The 22,661-nt window shown below is 35.0% G+C and overlaps 2 protein-coding genes across 2 annotated transcripts in view; one reads left to right on the forward strand and one right to left on the reverse strand.

Moving 5' to 3' along the window:
• Nucleotides 1-244: 244 nt before the first annotated feature.
• On the reverse strand, nucleotides 245-6,011 carry LOC125657761 (coiled-coil domain-containing protein 90B, mitochondrial-like). Its single transcript, XM_048888521.2, has 7 exons — nucleotides 5,743-6,011; nucleotides 5,102-5,236; nucleotides 4,865-4,968; nucleotides 3,715-3,816; nucleotides 3,448-3,561; nucleotides 1,774-1,888; nucleotides 245-706 (listed from the first exon to the last, which is right to left on the reverse strand). The coding sequence occupies exons 1-7, from the start codon at nucleotides 5,963-5,965 to the stop codon at nucleotides 519-521; spliced, it is 981 nt and encodes a 326-aa protein (XP_048744478.2). The 5' UTR covers nucleotides 5,966-6,011; the 3' UTR covers nucleotides 245-518.
• Nucleotides 6,012-8,121: 2,110 nt separating this feature from the next.
• Nucleotides 8,122-22,661, forward strand: part of LOC125667409 (uncharacterized) — a 30,706-nt gene continuing 16,166 nt past the window's right edge. The window contains exons 1-9 of the mRNA XM_056142975.1: nucleotides 8,122-8,194; nucleotides 11,876-11,979; nucleotides 13,907-13,984; nucleotides 15,971-16,075; nucleotides 16,163-16,225; nucleotides 19,387-19,491; nucleotides 19,579-19,641; nucleotides 20,808-20,912; nucleotides 21,000-21,062. Coding sequence (XP_055998950.1) covers nucleotides 8,191-8,194; nucleotides 11,876-11,979; nucleotides 13,907-13,984; nucleotides 15,971-16,075; nucleotides 16,163-16,225; nucleotides 19,387-19,491; nucleotides 19,579-19,641; nucleotides 20,808-20,912; nucleotides 21,000-21,062 — 690 coding nt within the window. The 5' untranslated portion in view covers nucleotides 8,122-8,190. The remainder of the gene's footprint in view (nucleotides 8,195-11,875; nucleotides 11,980-13,906; nucleotides 13,985-15,970; nucleotides 16,076-16,162; nucleotides 16,226-19,386; nucleotides 19,492-19,578; nucleotides 19,642-20,807; nucleotides 20,913-20,999; nucleotides 21,063-22,661) is intronic.

Raw genomic sequence — 22,661 nt, forward strand, 5'->3', positions numbered from 1 at the left:
TTCGTATGTATTGAGTGACCTTGACCCATCTCAAGGAACATTTGTGATCAATTATAATATCAATTTCTCAATTCTGATGAAAGGCTTAGGAGATATGAGCTCGGCAAATAGACAGACGGACATGACAGTGACTGTGCTCTGCCAAAATTTTTAGGGGAGCATAAAATAATAATGGTAAAAAATACTAGAAATAACAAGATATACATATACGTATGTAATCCAGAAATACCAGTGGAGACAATAATGTAAAGAAATTATTTACTAAAATATGTTTCCAAGTAAACAATAGTTAAAATTGGCTGACGTAAGTTTTAAGAAAGAAGGAATTTATAAAAGATGCACATAAGCTTTTCTAAAAAGAAAAGTTTAGAATTTTTTCTAAAACTTTTGACATTAAAGGTACACAGGTTCCATAGGGTAAGTGGCAGAAACAAAATATTGCAGAGACTGTATGAATCAGAGTTGTCTGCCACAGTTTGTACCAGTTCCATGGGGACACTAGTTCTATCCGGAGGGTTCTAGTTTTTCTTGAATTCAAGCACACTTATAATCATTATATAGCACATTTTATATGTAAGTTGGTACAAGGTTATCTGTTTTGGATACATGGTCACTTGAGAGCTTGATCCAAAACTTGTTTCTGTGGTCAGTGAATCAACAAACGCAAGTACCGCTAACACTGTGGCTCCAGCTGTTAAAGCAGTGCCTGAAAAAGGAAGAGATACCACAGTTATATTGTCTGGTTGAACTTGCGTCCCTAATTTTCTACACATCACCTGTGAGCAAACTCATTGAGAAACAGTCATTAAATGTGTTAAATCCCAATTAGGCTGCCCAACATTTGTGGCCCTACCTCAAACCTGAGGTTCACAGGGTGAACAGACTCAAAGCTAAACTATATGAGGATGTTTGTATATATTAGTTTGAAAAATAAAACAGTTGCAGTTCTTGAGAAAATTTTAAAATGTTTGTGCATTCATGTAAAACAATCGAACCCATCTTCTGGCCCCATCCTGACCCCCAGGGAGTCATGGCTTGAACGTACCCTAAATGAGGATGCATATGTATATTTTACATGACATATTGTTATTTCACAGTTCTTAAGACTCTAAAAGAAATATCCTATATGATCCTATGTTAAACTTTGAACCTTTGTTGTGGCCTCACTCTAGCCCTGGGAGTTATGAAGTATGCAAACTTAAAACTTTACATTACAAAGTGATGCTTACATTTGAATTTGACATATTGTATCCCTGCGGTTCTATAGAGGAGGAATTTTGAATAGAATTTCTCTATCCATTGTAGAAATTTGTGCCCCTTGCAAGAACTAATTTTTTAAAAGTGTGTTAATGTGCATGTAATCTTCTGCTAAGTGATGAATCTTAAATGATATTCTTAATTACATATATTTATTTACCAAACTTACAGAAAACGAAACCTTGCATAAAAATCTGGGGTCCTATTGATTGTTGAAGTTAAATGTAAAGTCAAGGAAATTAATGAAGTCCCACAATGAGCTTACTTGTTTTCAATCCCCCCCCCCCCCAAAAAAAAACCCCCAAAACAAAACAAAACCATTTTTTGTCCCAAAGAGTTGTGATGTTGATAGTGGACTGCAGTAAACAAAGAGAAGAGTAAACTAGCAAATGGAAAGAAGAGGATCTCTCTCTCCATCCACCCACATCCATCCATCCATCTCTTTATCTCTCTCTCTCTCTCTCTCTGGAATGTATTAATATTCTCTGATGTAATGATTACACCCTTTTAACTTACCAATTGAATATTTGAAAACATCATTTTTGTAAGATTCAAACAAGGTGCGGACATTCGCTACATCCATCTCTATCTTATTGTGGAGCATCTGGAGATTCTTCTCATTTTGTGCATGCTAAAAAAAAAAAATCCATCAAATGCTGCTCAAAATCAAATTCTTCAAATCAGATTTAAAACATCATTTAAGATTCATCACTTGGCAGAAGAATACATGTACATTAAACACACTTAAAAAATTAGTTCTCGTAACATTTCCAATTACATCAATTAAGGAAACAAAAGTCGTGTGAAAATTTCTGAATCAGCTATTCTGGATCTACAGCAATTATTTTCCAGTAATTCCAGGGAAAACCTCAGAAAATTAAAATGACTTTTACAGGAATGATTTATATGAAACATCTTTTTCATAGAAAGAAACCTAGAATGTTAATGTTTTCAACACTGACAGTACATTTCTAGAACGGATCTCCTCTATGGAATACCAAGGAACTACGCACACTAACTCTGGATTCCCGCCTACATTTTCAACTCATAAAAGCTTTGCAATTTTGCTAATGATATCTTTCTTAAATACAAAGTAGAATCCATTAGTAATTGGTTATTAACTTTAATACCAGTGTTAATTAATTGCTCTTAATTTCAACTCCTTTTGATTAGGGGGTAGAAAAATATGCTCCTTAAAACTGGGATTTAAAACATCATATATTTTAAATATGCTTATTGATATCAATAAATAACCTTTTAAGTTGTCATAGATATAGAGTTATCTCTCTGTGTTTTGTCAAATAAATCAACTTTTATTGACTCTTGACCTTGAGAAACAATAGGCATCCCCCGCTTGGCATAAGGTGTATGTGTTTGACAATCCTAGCCCCAATGGTTCGGTCTATATCCTGCCTACAAGGTTTCCCAATATGTGAAACTACAACCTTGACCTTTGACCTTGAAGAAGAAAAGGCGTCCTCCACTTGGCATGAAGAGTATGTTTACCAAGTTTGACGATCCTAGCCCTAATAGTTCAGTTTGTATTTTGCCTACAAGGTTTTTCTATTAATTGATACTACGAACTTGACATTTGACCTTGAAAAACAATAGGCAGCATCCTCTCATCATGGTATTAAATATACCAATTTGTAAGATCCTAGTTCCAATAGTTCAGTCTGTTTTCTGCCTACAATGTTTTCCTATTAATTGATACTACGACCTTGACCTTGAAAAGCAATAGGCATCTTCCTCTCATCATGGTGATGAATTGTACCAAGTTGTAAGATCCTGGAGCATTTTGCCTACAAAGTTGGACAGACAGACAGACAATTCTATACCATGATACATCCCATCTTTGACGGGCATATAAAAACTCATATAATATTGAAGATACATATATCTTTAATCATTCAAAGATATCATTACAGTTCATTTGATGTGTGCAACAATTTGATTAAAAATCTCTTCAAATAATTCATGATATCTTTAAATTTAAATTATTGAGTGCAGTAATTGAATTGTTGATAGCATTAATTATTCTGTTGAATTGATGCATTAAATTGTTGCTCTCTTAAGATGAATTGATGATATCAACAATTGAATTGTGTGCTATGATTCAAATTCAATAGAAGAGAAAAATAATTCAATTCGTGCATCAATTCAATTGGCGCTCCATACTCCTCTCCTTACCGCTTCTGTTGCACGACTTTTCTCAAGATTGATGTCCAGCCTCACGTGTCCTTTAAGCTTATCCAATTCGTTTTCCAGAGCTTTCTTAAGCTGCAGTATTTCCATGGTCTGTTTCTAGAAAGTGATTAAACCTAATTTTATTTTCGAAAAGCACATTTTGTACAGGAAAATTTGTTACAGTAAACAAGCTATTGCTCATAAGAATTATAGGTCCTTGTTTACATAACATGGCAGAAAACATCTTCCATACCAACCATCTAAACTTACTTCATTTTCATTTCTCAGCATGGAAAACTCGCTTTTCTCCAATATAACCATGTCTTTTTTAACTGAGTTTATATGGGTCATCATTTGCTGAGTAGTTATTTCCTGAATTAAAAAAAACCCATTGCTTTATCACACACATCTAGTAAGGGAATCGGACACTTGGCTTGCGAAGATGTATCACACATAGCCTATAGAAAACAAGTTATATAGCACTTGGTTTAAAACATCATCGCAAACCATGCCTTAATTGCCTCCATTCAAATTATGTCAGGGTATATACTTCTAGACTCAGTAAGCATGGATATATAGGTTTTAGATTGCTACCCCAAAAAATCTGGTCTGTATACCACACAGACATGTCTCTCAACAATTAGCTGGTAGCTTAATTAAGTCTTTAAAATAAAATGGGGTCTTTTATAGAATTTGAAAGAATATTCTATCTTTGAAATGGTAAATTTTCTACAGACCCGGGTAAGGGGACTGAAATGTAGTATACCTCTATTTCTTGAAAGAAAGAAAAGATGAAGTCGAAACTTGGAAGCAAGTCTGAGATTTATTACTCAAATTTTGATAGCTCAAATAAAAGAAAACCCTGACATTAAGTTTGAGATTTATTTGAGAAATCCAAGCCTGGACTCGGGGATTTATATCCAGTTTATATTTCGAAGTTCTGCATACAATATTACCTTAATAGTTCGTTTGCACTTTATTTACTTTTGTAAGAGTCAATTTTCATTGATAGCAAAGCATATGACAGAATAAGGATGGGCCATCTCTATTCACTGTGTAGAAGGCTATAGCCATGTTGAATACACTTCAGCTTTGCTCGAATTATCATCTACCCTTACTATAAATATTTCACTGGGTTCAGTGTTGTTTACTATAAATATTTCACTGGGTTCAGTGTTGTTTACTATAAATATTTCACTGGGTTCAGTGTTGTTTACTATAAATATTTCACTGGGTTCAGTGTTGTTTACTATAAATATTTCACTGGGTTCAGTGTTGTTTACTATAAATATTTCACTGGGTTCAGTGTTGTTTACTATAAATATTTCACTGGGTTCAGTGTTGTTTACTAAGATTTCACTGGGTTCAGTGTTGTTTACTAAGATTTCATTGGGTTCAGACTTCAGTGTTGTTAACTTACCATCTGCGCCTTTGTGACAAGGACCTTAGTCTGATGGTCAATGGAAGAGTGAAGAACTTCTTGAACAATGTCTTTTATTCCTACTGCTTGATTCTCTGTAAAACCTTGATGAAAAAAATAACAAAATCTACTATTCTGATGGTTTGGTAAACTTTAAAATTGCAACAATATTAAATTTATCAAAATTAAGGTACTGGTCATATTATAATTTTCGACATGTCAAGCAGACATACTAACCTGCTGCCACGAGTTTCTGTACAACTGCCAGGGTGTCAAAGTAATACACCTTCGACTGAATGTTCCCAAGAGGGTTGATATTTCTGATTTCTGACACATCAGGAGGTTTACTACTGCAGTACGTTCGCTTACATGCTGTCCGGGGGGAAAATCAATGTAAAATATACAATTACTAGTCACTGGTTCCAATATTTATAGAATGGCATAGGTCTTTGTTTTACGACAGATGGATGCATGATAGTAATTACAGTTGTTTTTATATCTAGTACTGCTGATAAATAATTATAATAATTTATATTCATTACAAAGTTCTACAAGATCAATATATTTATTAGCCATCACTTCATTTAGAGCCATCAACAGGTCATGATTACCTGATTCAGGAAATATAAAAAATCAATCTGGATATTCTAAATACCTATCTTGTGGGGGTGGGGGGGGTGGGGGTGGGGGGGAGGGTTCTTCCAAAAAAAATGTTTTAATATAAATCAAATGATGTAATTCTACCGTGTCTATTCAAGGTCATTAAACCTCGTTTATCATATATATGCCTACGGAAATCTAGAGTCTATAAATTATTAAAAATCTTTATTTCTCTGTCTAACTCTAACCTTATTTTACAATGGAAAAAAAAGCAGTACCATGTCTCAAAGAGGGACTAACACTGTTAGTGACAGCAACATCAGATCGATACACTCGTCCGGATTTCCCGTCTTTATTCAAAACATTTAAAGATCTTATTGCTCCATTCAAACCTGAAAATCGTCTTATATTCTTAGATAAACAAATTGTACACGTAAATGCGTCTGGTCTCATTATCATCGATCTTGAACAGGATAAAACTCCATGCGAAACGATAGCCATGATTATGCATCAAGTGACTTCAAGTGTGAAACTGAAAGTAGCAGACTACGAATGCAAGGTAAGCTGTACGATACATGATTCGTATTATAAACAAATGCCCATTTCATGTAGTTTTACACAACTATCATCAATCTCTCAACTTGTATCTATTAAGCTTGCGGTATATGAAATTTCATTTAGCAAAATTACTATATTATAGTAAATTGTAACATTAAAATTCAGTCTGATTAAAACCAGACCTCCAATCTCGCCCCCCCCCCCCCCTTTTTTCTATGTCTGCTGAAGTAACCTCGGATGTGACTGGTGTTGCCAGATCTTCAACGAGCGGTCATAGAAAAAAGAGATTGAGGATCTGGTTTTAGGGACCGGTCAATATTTATTGGGGGATTGGGACCGGTGCATTCCATATTTGTCCTATCTTCTAAAAATACCCCCAAAAAGTTGTCCTATATCACATGTGTAATTAAAAAGTGTGTGTCCTATCTAATAAATAGATTTGTATGATTAAACAACATTTTTACTTCATTTCAAAAATCTCTGGAGTTCTCAGCTGAGGGATTCAAGCTCCTGAGAAACTTTTGTTTATACTTTGTCATGTTAGTTCGGTAATTTGTCTAATGAAGTGACAAATCTCATTATTTCCATCTTATTTTTTTCTTTTTGTTAAATTGTTGTTTAAAGTGCTACATTTTGCATATTTCTAATTACTGTTTTACTGAATTGTTGTCTCATGTACTTACAAGTATTATTCTCTATGAAAGATGAAGATAACGAACAATATTCAATCTCGTAACTTATACAAACAATATAAGATAGAGAGTTGGGCAAACACAGACCCCTGGATATACCAGAGGTGAGATCACGTGCCTAGGAGGAGTAAACATTCCCTGTCAACCGATCACACCCTCCGTGAGGCCTATATATATCTTGATCAGGTAAACGGAGTTATGCGTAGTTAAAATCAGTGTCACTGTGCCAAGAGCCTAACACTCGGAATGAAACACGTCAGTTGTAATGGCAAACCATCAAATTATTAAAGATGTGTTTCGACTTTAGTTTTAATTTTGTGACTTTTAATTACATGTTTTAATATTAGAAATGTTCAAAGGTCCAATATTTTACTGCAAATTTTCTCTAGTATATTCAACTTGGATATGAAATAAAGCATGTGCACACAATTCAGTTTTATTGTTTAAAAGATGGTTGGGTTGAATTAAAAGTTTGAAATACTTTATAATGATTTTTGTTCATTGATACATTTGCAAAAAAATATAGCTGTCCTATCAGTGTTGAAAATAAAAAAGTTGGAGTCCCATCAGTATGTAAGTCAAAATAGATGTGTGTCCTGTTGAATTTTGCACCGGTCCCAACCCCCAATAAATATTGACTGCATTATAGAATTTAAAGAGGTTCGCACCTGAGATTTGGAGTAATGTCAATTTTTGGGGAAGTATATTTTTAATTTCTACATTCCATTTCGTATTTCGTACGAACCCCCCCCCCCCCCCCCCCCCCCTTGAAAACTACTAAGCACTATTAAAGTCGGCATTTTGTTTGAATTGTGACTATTAAAGTCGGGATTTTTTATAAAAATCATGAAAATTCATAGTAAAAAAGGCATGATTCCAAAATTCAAATTAAGTGCCAGGAAATTGCTAGATTGCAGGATTTTGCACCAAATACCCCAGAGCTTCTGGGGGCCTGGAGCGGCCCCCAGACCCCCTGTCGTAGTGGCACCTCGCGGTGCGAGGTGATAGACTCGCGTTGCGAGTCTATGTAACCCCCCCCCCCCCCCCTTGAAAAATCCTGCCTACGGGCCTGTAATAATAGATTACAACATTTGAACTAGTTCCATGTCTCAACTACTTGTATCATAGATTCTAAAACTGAATTTTAAATGCATGTATAGGAGTATAAAAATAGAATTGGATGGAACAGATACTTTAATATCACGCAGATTTAGAACTTTTTGTATATCTTCTCTACAGATCTATAAGATTCTAATGAATCACTTCATATGTGTCGTTATATTCACAGTAACGATATCCCAAGGAACCGTAAACGAATTGTTACGCTATCAATTATTACGTCATAGTAATTGTGACGTAATATAATAGTGTTTGGGAGTGTGTACATCACATTTCCCGTCGAGACATCTACGTATAACTGAGTGAAGTTTGGTGTGTCCATATAAATTGATTATATACTTAGAAGCCTATTTCATTATGGGTAAGTACGATAGCACCTCACCGGATATCGCTAGCGGAGCGGATGTCTAACGGATAACAAAATTGTCAATGCGTTTGTAACGGTCGGTATATATATAAGGAACTTAAGGATGTATCATGTGTATCATACTTCCAATATTTATGTATCATATTCCATTACCACCTGTAGATCTATATGGTGTTTATATCTCTCAACTGATTCGATACGCAAGAGCTTATTCTGGGTATGGTCAGTTTTTAAATCGAGGCAAGCCACTGACAAACAAGTTGATGGTACGGGGGTTTAATTTGCACAGTCTCAATTAAAGTCAGCATTTCGCAAATTCTATGGTCGTTATAACGATCTAGTTCACCAATTCAACCTATCATTGGGCCAAATGCTGTCTGACGTGTTTCATACCGATTAATTGTTCTTGGCACACTGATGTTGACTACGGATATCTCGCGTTTACCTGATCAGGATGTAGCTATAGGGCTCATGGCGGGTGTGACCGGTTGACAGGGGATGCTTACTCCTCCTAGGCACCTGATCCCACTTCTGGTGTGTCCAGGGGTCCTTGTGTGCCCAACTATCTATTATGTATTGCTTACAGGAGCAGGGCTTGAAGCTTACTTTTAAAGTCTCCAGTCCAGCCGGACTGATGGGCTATAATTTCAACCAGTCCGCAGAAAAATTTACCAGTCCAACAGTTTTCCAGATATAATTAAACATATATATTTTGTTAATGTTATTAGAATGAATTGAACTCAATATGCCTCAGACAATATTGTAACACTTAAATAGGGGATTTCTATTTACCAATCCTATTCGTCTGTTATATCTACAGATCGAAGCATGCCAAAGGTGTGTATAAAATTTCATAAGTATATTTTCCAAAATGATGCTTTAGAAAATTAACCAGTCCCATCGGACTGACTGAAACAAATGTTAGTCAGTCCGCCAGACTTTTAACCAGTCACAGACTGACAGGCATATGTTAATTTCAAGCCCTGAGGAGTTATGAGATTGATCACTTTTCGTTATCTTCACCTTTCATCATTCACACCTGATGCCGAGCATTTGACGGGACTTAGGTCTGTTGCTTCCGGGATTTGAACCCCGACCTTCCTCAAGCGGGGTGCATGCTCTCCTCTAGACCATCGTGGCGGTTGGTATAGAATAGAATAGTATTTATTACCAAATCAGGGCCCAAATGGGCATGCATGTAACATATAATTGTTAATACAAGTAAAGACAATACACAATGAAGAGTAATTATTGGCGTTATACACTCTTTGGTGGTATTTCAAGTTTCATATGTAAACAGTAGTACTCAGTTGATACATGTGTGTTATCCTTAATGCAATATATAATATGCCTGATACATCAACAATAGGCAGCAATAGAGTCGGTGCGAAAAAGGATATAAATTAAACAGAAATTCACTTCAGCCTCATGTAGAATAAGCAGATACATATTAATACACGTATAGAGTAAATGTTGAATTGCATGTGTAAATTATATCAAACTGCCATGGACAGCAAGGATAGTATATTAATTGTGTTAATAAGTCCACTAGAACTGCCCAATGCAGAGTATATAACAGCATGCACATTCCAACCGCTACACATTACAAATTGTTGGTAGTGTAGTAACTTTGGTGTTTGGTTGGCCTTCTTCAGGTAAACATATGTAGAGTCTCTTCGGAGCTCTGGGAACGAACATATGGTTTTGTCTGGGGACGACGGGTGATTGTTGTCGGTACTAGCGGATGCTGTTGGTGAAGAGGTTCCAAACATCAAAGAGAACTCACGCAAAGCTTTGGGATGAAACTTCCTTGAGCAGGAGGAAATGTAGTGGTCGATATATATAGGGAACTTATACTGCTTTGCTAGAGAGCTATCTCTCTTGATCACACAAGTTAAGCAATAGCGTGCGTGATCAGCACTTGGCTGGGTGACCGCTACATGTTACACAGTCGTCTCTGTTCCTCTGGGTTTCTTGTCCATTTTTCTTTCAGCCAATTTGTCTGTTATTCAGGTGGTAATATCTGTTAATAGAGCCTTTGGGAATCTCTCCAGATTCAAACAGGATTTCTACCTCTGAATTTTGGGCAGTCTGCTCTTCCCCAGCATTGTCAGTTACAGAAGGAATAGATGGGGGTTTTGTAGCCTTTCCCTGTGTCCTGATTTTACCTTCCCAGCAATGGCAGACCTTCCTTTTGGAGGCATCATGGAAATATGTCAGCGAGGGTAATAAGTCTGAAAAGATATATCCACTTTTAATTTATATTCGTTTCGGTACAAGTCCGTTCGTGTGACATTGAAAGAACGTTTTCTCATGCTTTCCACGTTCGTTTAACCTGGTACTTTCAGTTATTCAGACGGTATTGTCCGTTAATTAACTGTTAATTGTCTGGTATATGTCCAGTAATGGTGCGGTTATTATGCGTTTTATATACTTCGTACACCGATGACAGGAGCCCTGAGCAGTGGTGATTAGTGGCGATAACGACTTTCATCAACGGACAGCGTTATATTACAATTATTTTTATCTGTGCGACATCCATTTATGTTGTCTGGTAAGGTGTGACTGCTCCTTTGACGTGGTGTAATCGACCGACTGTATGTGAGTTGTCATATTCATAATTCAGCTTCATGCCGTACCGCATTTCTAACCATCATACCCTCATATAACTGCACATTTTGTAAGAGGAAAAAATAATCACATACAACAAAATATAAAAAGAGTAATATAAGGAATTTACTACGCATTCATGGATATGCTAATACCACATTTTATTTACATTTAGTGTTACATATTCACTAGACAATAATTTGAGTCGTGTAGTTTCAATCACAATTTTATAGGTGATCAAATACCTTAATCCCTCATTTAGAATTGAGGTTAATATAGAGAGGTCACTAAAGGGATCCTTATATACAAGGTTGCAGGAATGTGGAGAGGGATTTTAAAGGTTGGGGGAGAAAGGATGGTGAGATGGGAAGGATGGGTGATATAAAGGGTACAGAGAGAAGGAAAGACATATAAAAAGGAGGGAAAGGTGGTTCATCTGTCCACCACTCACGTACCCCACCCCCATGAAATGCAATCTTGCACAGAGATGTGGCTTCCTGTTGATAGATGAAACATGGTCATATTGGAGGTCCCTATCAGCAGACATTCTGCTTTGTAGAGTCTTTTTCTGATTTTTTGGTATGCTTGGTTTAAAATACTAGCTCATATTCAGAATTAATATTATTAAATAATGTATTGTATAATTAAGAATGACCCAGCCTAGCTTTGCTACAAGTAGGCAAGTATAATTATGTCAATTTCTTAAAACTTGCGAGAGGTTGGTGGTCTCTTCCCAGGTATTTGGGTTCTCTCTTCCACCAATAAAAACTGGGTGCCACCAGATAACTGAAAAATTGTTGAGTGTGGCGGAAAACAGCAAAACAATCAATTTCATAGATATGTTAGTTTAATTGGTGTTAATTCATTTGCTCATTTAGTTGATCAGGAGTCATGTTATGATTTGAATTTACTGATTTGTTAATACATGATGTCATGATAGAAACTTTCTATTTAAAGCTACACGATAAATTCAAAATTTATACATGGGACAAAGCCTGCAAGAGGTAAGGTAAAGAATGACAAGATTACTTTTTGGTAAATTTGAACTCTTGATTTCTATTGCAGATAAACGGTGGACTCAGTGTGACTGCAAGACAACAATAGAAAATGTCTTGGAACCATTTGAGAAAAAGCTCAAGGAATTGAATTGGAGCGACAACACCCAAAAGGTGAGACATCTTTCATTATCGCCCCACAAAAGGGGTAATGCACATAAGTCCAGTAAATCTGGAGGCATCTTCTATTATTGCCCCTCAAAAGAGGTTACATAATTTAGTCTGTAAAATCTCACGAGATTTACCATGTCCCTCTTTGGATTTTATTTGAAGCAGAAAGGCAAATAGTTTGAAGGTGTACGACTATATTCTCTTTCTATGATTACAAAAGTATTCAATATTAGTTTGCGACCTAAGTTTGTATCCTTTTCTGTTCAAAAAAGGGGTTGAAGACTCAAAAATGGCATAAAATGACCATTTTTGTGAAAAGTATATTCAAGCAAAAGGGGGATGCAATTCCTTTAACACCCCCACCCACCCTCTAGACTGCCACTGAACTAGGATATAAGATCAGGATAGAAAAAAAAATTGAATTTAAAGCATTTACAGGTATAGACATTAACTTTTCCCCTCACTTGCCCTTTGGGCAAGTAAACTCAAAGTTTTACTTGTCCGAATGAAAAACTTAGTTGTCCGAAATATTTTAGACTCTCAACCAGTAATTCTAATTATTTCTCTCTGTCAATTGGTGATACAGTATGGTCTACTAGAATGGGCCTTCGCTATAATCTGAGATTCGGTAAAGAAAACAGCAATATATGGAGTTGGACTTTACTTTCTAATATTTTATATTCATCAAGCTTAACATAATGATTATAATAATCATATTTCCTACTGAAAAAATTATTTGCCCCATCGGGCAAGTGTGTATTGAGTTTCACTTGTCCGAACTGGGTTTTCACTTGCCTCAGGCAATTGGACAACCAATTATGTAGATCCCTGATTTATAGAGTATGAGGGTTGTCCCAATATTCCGTTGACAAGGGGCGTTTTTCAATCACATTGTATCTAACGTCATTGAGAAATTAAACTTTTACAACATGAAGAGCAAACAGTTTTCAATAAAAAGATGTAAAAAGTTTCAATATTATTTGACATTGAATAGGAAAAATTCAGGTTTTTCATTAAAGGGAAGCATAAAGCAGTACAGTGTAAATATAACGATTTAAAATAATTGAAACGAAATTACAATCGCTGAATAAAACATTGTTCATTTTATTTCTGCTAACATATTTTTATACAGGAATTTTGTTTAGATTTTCATTTATATACCTGGAAAATTTTATCATTATGATGGAATATTTAAATGAATTATGATATATCGTGTGACAGTTAGGTCAGGTGCAAGTATCCAGTGAAATGGCGTTGTCAGCGTCAAACGTGGCGCTCCAAGAAGTCATAAAATTTTGCACGGAACTCGGCTTGACACCAAAAGAGACTCACAAGAAGTTTGAATATTAAACAGAATCGCACAGGAATGTTTCTCATTCCCTGGTGTTCAAATGACACCGATTATTTTCTGAAGGATATGAGGACAGCACGTCAGGAAAGAGAGACTGGCTGAAGGAAATTGATGAAAAAATGGTAAAATTACTGGATAACGCTATTCGGGAAGACAGATGTCTGACTGCACGAGAGATCAAAGAAATTTTGGGAATCATGAAATCGTCTGTTCACTGCATTCTATCGGATAATTCATGAATGCATAGGGTAGACTGATCCATGGAGTTTATGGTCGTAGCAGTGAGAATATTTTATCATGCTAAAACCTACCAATTTAGGGTAATTTCTGAAAGACCTGTGACTTTCACCTCTAATTCCCGGGCACTCGGCAAAGGAACAGTCACTATACCTATCATAAAAGTCTCTTGTTTGATGCAGTGCTTAAATAAAGAATCCCAGTTGTGGAGTGTCGTAACTACACCTGTCGTAGAAGTCATGGATTTGATGCTGAAATAGAGAATTTCAGTTTTGGAGTGTCCTAACCACAGGGCTACTGGGACTGATGATTCATGAGAGTAATTACGCTTTTTTTCTGTAGGTTCAAATCAAAATCTTCAAGAGGTACTCATGGAGATTGAAGCAGATTATCAACATTCTGCTATACCAACTTGAAGAGGTATAGTACACCAGATATTTATTTGGTAAAATTTGTGGTCAGTATGTACTTCAGATACTTGTACAAAATTCATGATCACTACGCGCTACAAAAATAGACATACAATTAATTATTACACTTAACATGTCATTACAACTACTACAATATGTCTGTCACACTTAACTTGTCATCACAACTCCTCCTACAATGTGTCTGTCACACTGACCTTGTCATTATAACTCCTCCTACAATGTGTCTGTCACACTGACCTTGTCATCACAACTCCTCCTACAATGTGTCTGTCATACTTAACATGTCATCACAACTCCTCCTACAATGTGTCTGTCACACTTACCTTGTCATCACAACTCCTCCTACAATGTGTCTGTCACACTTACCTTGTCATCACAACTCCTCCTACCATGTGTCTGTCACACTTACCTTGTCATCAACAACTCCTCCTACAATGTGTCTGTCATACTGACCTTGTCGTCACAACTCCTCCTACAATGTGTCTGTCACACTGACCTTGTCATTACAACTTCTCATACAATGTGTCTGTCATGCTGAGATATAAACACTAAGATGACTAGTGTAAGTTGAGATATAGATACTAAGATGACCAGTGTAGTCTGAGATATATACACTAAGATGATTTGTATAAGCTGAGATATAAACACTAAGATGAATAGTGTAAGCTGAGATATAGATACTAAGATGACCAGTGTAGTCTGAGATATAAACACTAAGATGACTTGTGTAAGCTAAGATATAGACACTAAGATGACCAGTGTAGTCTGAGATATAAACACTAAGATTAATAGTGTAGTCTGAGATATAAACACTAAGATGAATAGTGTAAGCTGAGATATAAACACTAAGATGACCAGTGTAGTCTGAGATATAGACACTAAGATGACTAGTGTAAGCTGAGATATAAATACTAAGATGACTTGTATAAGCTGAGATATAGACACTAAGATGACTTGTATAAGCTGAGATATAGACACTAAGATGACTAGTGTAAGCTGAGATATAGACACTAAGATGACTAGTGTAAGCTGAGATATAGACACTAAGCTAACTTGTATCAGCTGAGATATAAACACTAAGATGACTTGTATAAACTGAGATATAAACACTAAGATGACCAGTGTAGTCTGAGATATAAACACTAAGATGACTTGTGTAAGCTGAGATATAGACACTAAGGTGACTAGTGTAAACTGAGATATAAACACTAAGATGACCAGTGTAGTCTGAGATATAAACACTAAGATGACTTGTATAAGCTGAGATATAGACACTAAGATAACTTGTATCAGCTGAGATATAAACACTAAGATGACTTGTATAAGCTGAGATATAAACACTAAGATGACTAGTGTAGTCTGAGATATAGACACTAAGATGACTAGTGTGGTCTGAGATATAAACACTAAGATGAATAGTGTAAGCTGAGATATAAACACTAAGATGACTTGTATAAGCTGAGATATAAACACTAAGATGACTAGTGTAGTCTGAGATATAGACACTAAGATGACCAGTGTAGTCTGAGATATAAACACTAAGATGACTTGTGTAAGCTGAGATATAGACACTAAGGTGACTAGTGTAAATTGAGATATAAACACTAAGATGACCAGTGTAGTCTGAGATATAGACACTAAGATGACTTGTATAAGCTGAGATATAGACACTAAGATGACTAGTGTAAGCTGAGATATAAACACTAAGATGACTAGTGTAGTCTGAGATATAGACACTAAGATGACTTGTATCAGCTGAGATATAGACACTAAGATGACTTGTATAAACTGAGATATAAACACTAAGATGACTAGTGCAAGCTGAGATATAAACACTAAGATGACTAATCCTCACTCAAGCAGAAGCTGATATTTTTAAGATGGCTTGTCCTCACTTGTACATATAATTTATTTCATCGAAATGATGATATCATCCTGCACTTATCACTTATAAGTAATCTGATTTATTTTGTAGCTCGGTTTCAAAGAGGACGAGTTCAGAAGGTTGAATGACAAGGTTAAACAGCTACAACAGAAAAATTGTGACCTTAACACACAGATTAAAGCAGATGCTCAAAAAGTATGCACCTGGAATTTATTTGAAATGATTTATAATCAAAACATTGAAAGATAACTAGCAAAGCAATACTATTTATATTTCATTTAGATAGCTGATGATGGCAGTAAAATAAGGAAACTTCAGCATGATCAGGAAGTCTCCCTCCATGAGGTGCGATATTACTTAATTATCATTATTCTTAATCAAATTGATAAATTGTCCCAAGAAAAGTTACAGTAAAACAGACAGTAACGTGCTAGGAACAATCTCAATTCATTATAACCGTAATTTTTTATATTCAATAAGTTCATAATATGTATTAAAACTACACAGAGTGAACAAGAGGTACTGTGAGCAATGCTCACTAAGAATACCCCAGGTTACGCCAATCTCCCAAAGGGTGTTGTTAATAGGTATAAATTACCTCTTTCCTGAGTGTAAAACAGAAAGGGCATGACAAAACTGCAGGTTGTCTCTTTTTTATGGAGAAATGGATAAGAAATAAAATCAAATGTGCGTTTTATTATGATCTTGGCTTTGAAGGGGGACCTTTGTTGAAGAATACTTGACCTTTTGACCCCAAATTTGATAGGGAACATCTTTGTCCCATGGGTAGTCCATATGTATGAAATGTTGACTGTAGGTGGAAAGGATAATGCTTTAGAGCCTGGAAACCATATTGCTACTTCGATGTCCAATGTGCTTGACCTTTTGACCCCAAATTCGATCCATCTTCGTCCCATGGGTAGTCCCTATGTATGATATGGTGACTGTAGGTGGAAAGGATAACGTGATAGAGCCAGGAAACCATATTGCTACTTTGATGTCCAGTGCACTTGACCTTTTGACCCCAAGTTCGATAGGGAACATCTTCGTCCCATGGGTAGTCTATTGTATGATATGGTGACTGTAGGTGGAAAGCATAATGCTTCGGAGCCCGGAAACTATTGCGTATACAGACAGATGGACAACCAATTCCAGTATACCCCCACAACTTTGTTGCGGGGGTGGATCTATAAAAATCTCCTCGCTGTATGCTCTGTGTTTTACTGTATATGTTGGTAACTGTAGAAGGCAATTCATAAACTAAGTTGTTGTCCGAGACTGAGGGGATACAAACACAGAAGTTGCAAATCATTACTTAAGTGCAAGCTGAAATATATACTACATGTACTAGATTGCCGACACTCAGTGTAAACTGAGAAATAGACACTTGGATTGCTAATATTCACTCATTTGTGCTGAGATATAAAACTAACTCTAATAGGTTATTAATACTCACGGAAGTGTAAATTGAGATATATATTCTTAGATTACTAATCCTCACTCAAGCTGGAGCTGAGATGTATACTCTAGATTGCTAATACGCAAGTGTGAACTGAGATATATACTCTTGGATTACTGATAATCACTCAAGTGTAAGCTGAGATACATACATGTACTCATAAATGACTAATACTCACTGAAGTGTAAGCTGAGATATATATGTAATAGTGTGGGTTGTATAGGTATATAAAGTAAACAACACAACACCAATGGTAGGGTTCTATCAGAGTTTGTATTCTTTTCTAATTAACTCTGAAATATATAACAAGAATATCACATATAATATATATCATGAATTAAAACATATAGTATAAAAATATCAACAAAGAAAACTCATTTGCTCAGCACAGTTTACAACCAAGAGTTATTCCCCTTAATAGTGCTTATAAAGATATATTTGACTATTGATTACTATATGGTATAAATAATAAATAGATTTATCTTACTTGACTATTGCACTTAAGTAATCATAGACTAAATAATCAACTTGATAAGAATATTCAGAACTTATCATAATGCAAAGAATATATAAAAAAAAATGCAATGTCATACCTATGTGTGACACAGAGCCAAATTTCTGGTCAGGTCCAGAATATTCTATATGCTGGTAATAAATCTATATAGAAATAATGAAATATCAAATACTTGTGTGAAACTAATGTTACATTACTTATTCACACAAGGAAATCATAAAAAGTAAAAATAGCTGAATATACTACTCGAACACTCTGACATTCACACATAACATATTTAAACTACTACATTTGATTCAATCATGATTTATAGTTTTAATATACATTCATACTGATATACATTTTACTCTTTAGTTGTAATTGATAACTCAAAGATAATGTAGAAATGCATATGATCACTCTTACTCAATAAACCATCATAGAAAATTAATGCATAAAATCTAACTATTCAGCAAATGTATTAATTCAAAGTAAGCACATGTACTTTGAATTATATGTGATCATAAAAACTCAAAAGAAAGTCATATTTACTTACAGTCGAATTGTACTAGGAAAATCTTCTAGAAAACACTTCTATACTCTTAGAAGACAATTCAAAATGTGAACAATAGTAAAGAGAGGGAACTTAGACAACCAATGAAATTGGAGAGTTCTATATTCTATAAATATTTACATGGTGCTATTACTGACCATTATGATCTCATAATCTATAAATAACTTTTGAGATATTTGCATATACTATTAAGTTGTACATAAAATAAATTAAAAGTAAAGACAACTTTTGTCATGTACTAATCTTCATAATCTAAATAATGAAATAATATATTTACTTTAGAAAAATATCACCCTGTCACATATACTCATAGATGACTAATATTCACTCAAGTGTAAGCTGAGATATATACATGTACTCATAGATGACTAATACTCACTGAAGTGTAAGCTGAGATATATACTCATAGATGACTAATGCTCACTCCATTGTAAGTCGAGATATATACTCATAGTTGACTAATGCTCACTCAAGTGTAAGCCGAGATATATACTTATAGATGACTAATGCTCACTCCTTTGTAAGCCGAGATATATACTTATAGATGACTAATGCTCACTCCATTGTAAGTAGAGATATATACTTATAGATGACTAATGCTCACTCAAGCGTAGACTGAGATATATAGTCATAGATGATTAATAATCACTCATGTGTAAGCTAAGATATATACTCATAGATGACTAATACTCACTCAAGTGTAAGCTGAGATATATATTCATAGACGAGTAATGCTCACTCCATTGTAAGCCAAGATATATACTCATAGATGTCTAATGCTCATTCAAGTGTAAGCTGAGATATATAGTCATAGATGAGTAATGCTCACTCAAGTGTAAGCTGAGATATATCATAAATAGTTAATACTCTCTCAAGTGTAACATCCTGATTGCTAATCCTTACTTGTACATATAATTCATTTCATTGAAATGATATCATCCTGCAATTATCACTTATAAGTAATCTGAATTATATTTTAGCTCGGTATCAAAGAGGATGAGGTCAGAAGGTTGAATGACAAGGTTAAACAGCTACAACAGAAAAATTGTGACCTTAACACACAGACTGAAACAGATGCTCAGAAAGTATGCACCTGGAATTTATTTGAAATGATTAATATTCAAAGCATCGAAAGATTACTAGCAAAGCAATATTATTTATATTTCATTTAGATTGCTTATGATGGCAGTAAAATAAAGAAACTTCAGTATGATCAGGAAGTCTCCCTCCATGAGGTATGAAATTACTCGTTATTATTTTTAATCAAATTGATACATTGTCCCAAGAAAAGTTACAGTAAAATATATACTACTTGATTGCCTATACTCAAGTATGAACTGAGAAATAGACGCTTGGATTGCTAATATTCACTCATTTGTGCTGAGATATAAATCTAACTCTCACAGATTACTATTACTATTAGTGTAAATTGAGACATATATTCTTAGATTACTAATCCTCACTCAAGCTAGAGCTGAGATGTATACTCTAGATTGCTAATACGCAAGTGTTAAGTGAGATATAGACTCTTGGATTGCTAATACTCACTGAAGTGTAAGCTGAGATATATACATGTACTCATAGATGACTGATACTCACTCAAGTGTAAGCTGAGATATATACATGTACTCATAGATGACTGATACTCAAGTGTAAGCTGAGATATATACATGTACTCATAGATGACTAATACTCACTGAAGTGTAAGCTGAGATATATACTTATAGATGACTAATACTCACTCAAGTGTAAGCTGAGATATATACATGTACTCTTAGATGACTGATACTCACTCAAGTGTAAGCTGAAATATATACATGTACTCATAGATGACTAATGCTCACTCAAGTGTAAGCTGAGATATATACTCATAGATGACTAATGCTCACTCAAGTGTATGCTGAGATATATACTCATAGATGAATAATACTCAAGTGTAAGCTGAGATATATAGTCATAGTTGACTAATATTCACTCAAGTGTAAGCTGAGATATATACATGTACTCTTAGATGACTGATACTCACTCAAGTGTAAGCTGAGATATAAATAGATTACTAATGCTTACTCAGGCTGGAGCTGAGATGTATACTCTAGATTGCTAATACGCAAGTGTGAACTGAGATATAGACTCTTGGATTACAGATACTCACTCCATTTTAAGCCGAGATGTATACTCACAGATTATTAATACTCACTCCATTGTAAGCCGAGATATATACCCTTAGATTACTAATACTCACTCTATTGTAAGCTGAGATATATACCCTTAGATTGCTATACATGTACTCTCTCAAGTGTAACATCCTGATTGCTAATCCTTACTTGTATATATAATTCATTTCATTGAAATGATGATATCCTGCACTTATCACTTATAAGTAATCTGATTTATTTTGTAGCTCAGTATCAAAGAGGATGAGGTCAGAAGGTTGAATGACAAGGTTAAACAGCTACAACAGAAAAATTGTGACCTTAACACACAGATTGAAATAGATGCTCAAAAAGTATGCACCTGGAATTCATTTGAAATGATTTATAATTAAAGCATTGAAAGATTACTAGCAAAGCAATACCATTTATATTTCATTTAGATAGCTGATGATGGCAGTAAAATAAAGAAACTTCAGCATGATCAGGAAGTCTCCCTCCATGAGGTACGAAATAACTCATTATTCTTTTTTTATTATTATTGTTTATTTTGATATTCACATAAGATTGCATTTTTGTTCTTTTTGTATAGCAAATCAAATTAAGAATAAAATTAGAATAATTTGGAAAAATTATTGGTTTTAATGAATTTGGAAAATCTTAAAAGAAATAAGGGTTTAGAATTGTTCCCTTTGTTTACTGCAGCTAAATCATTCATAGGTTGTATTTAATTTTTTTCACAAGGATGCATGTACTTTATGGGAAATATTGAAAGTTATAGTCCTGTAGGGACCAATCTATACACATGTTTATTTCCAGACATGAAGCAATATACAGTATTGACTTGCTAAATATACTACATCCTTGATATTGCAGAATTTTTGTAATTTAAAAGAAAAGTATTGTACTTTAATGTTTCAAAATATGCGATTGTTTAAAAAAGTCTCCTGTTGTATAAAAGGAAGTGAATCTAACGGTGTGACGGTCCTTCATTAAAAAGGTATTAATGTGTATATTAGTTATATGTACATGTTAACCAAGACTTCACTTTATAGCTCACCTGAGCTGAAAACTGAAGTGAGCTTTTCTGATCGCCAGTTGTCCGTCGTCTGTCCATCTGTCTGTAAACTTTTTACATTTTTGACTTCTCCAGAACCACTGGGCCAATTTGAACCAAACTTAGCAAATAGAATCCTTGGATGAAGGGCTTTCAAGTTTGTTCAAATGAAGGGCCATGCCCCTGTCAAAGGGGAGATAATAAAAAAAATGCAAAAATAGGGTGGGGGTCATTTAAAAATCTTCCTCTCAAGAACCACAAGGCCAGGAAAGTACAAATTTACATGAAAGCTTCCTGACATGGTGCAGCTTTAAGTTTGTTAAAATCATGACCCCCGGGGGCAGTATGGGGCCACAATAGGGGATCAAAGTTTTATATACAAATATGTATCAAAGATCTTTAAAAATATTCTTCTCAAGAACCACTGGGTCAGAAAGATTTACATTTACATGAAAGCTTCCTGACATAGTGCAGATTCAAGTTTGTTAAAATCATGCCCCTTGGGGGGAAGGGTGGGACCACAATAGGGGTTCAAAGTTTTACATACAAGTATATAGAGAAAATCTTCTCAAGAATCATTGGGCCAGAAAAGTTTACATTTACATGAAAGCTTCCTGGCATCGTCCAGTTTGTAAGAAACATAGCCCCCAGGGGTAGGTTGGGACCACAATAGGGATCAGTTTTACATGTGAATATATAGAGAAAATCTCTGAATATTGGCCAAGGTGACTCAGGTGTGCGATGTGGCCCACAGGCCACCTGTAATAAAAAACCGCTCAAAATACAGGAAGGTCTTAGCTCAGCACAGTGCTTGTTTACAACTCGGTTTGTAATCATGCTCCTGAAGAAATTTATGGGAAGCATATAGTTGCTGTTGTGTCTATCCATCAGTCTGACTAAGCTCATATCTCCTGAATCTTTCATCAGAAACTGATCACAAATATTTCTTGGGACAGGGACTTTTGGGTCAAGGTTATTTTTGAAAAGGTCAAGGTCAATCAGGACATAAACCTTATATAATGAAGTCCCTTATTTCAACAGTTTTTGA

Source organism: Ostrea edulis, chromosome 1 (assembly GCF_947568905.1).
Source record: "Ostrea edulis chromosome 1, xbOstEdul1.1, whole genome shotgun sequence".
In the NCBI taxonomy this organism is placed as follows: domain Eukaryota; kingdom Metazoa; phylum Mollusca; class Bivalvia; order Ostreida; family Ostreidae; genus Ostrea; species Ostrea edulis.

What these genes read in the sequence shown, in the direction of transcription:
- LOC125657761 (XM_048888521.2), bottom strand. Translation starts at nt 5,965, where the DNA reads ATGGCTATCGTTTCGCATGGAGTTTTATCCTGTTCAAGATCGATGATA. An exon ending in TTGTCACAAAGGCGCAGATG is followed by an intron (nt 3,817 to 4,864) that starts GTAAGTTAACAA and finishes TTTTTAATTCAG; the next exon opens with GAAATAACTACTCAGCAAAT. An exon ending in TGTTTTCAAATATTCAATTG is followed by an intron (nt 707 to 1,773) that starts GTAAGTTAAAAG and finishes TTCCTTTTTCAG; the next exon opens with GCACTGCTTTAACAGCTGGA.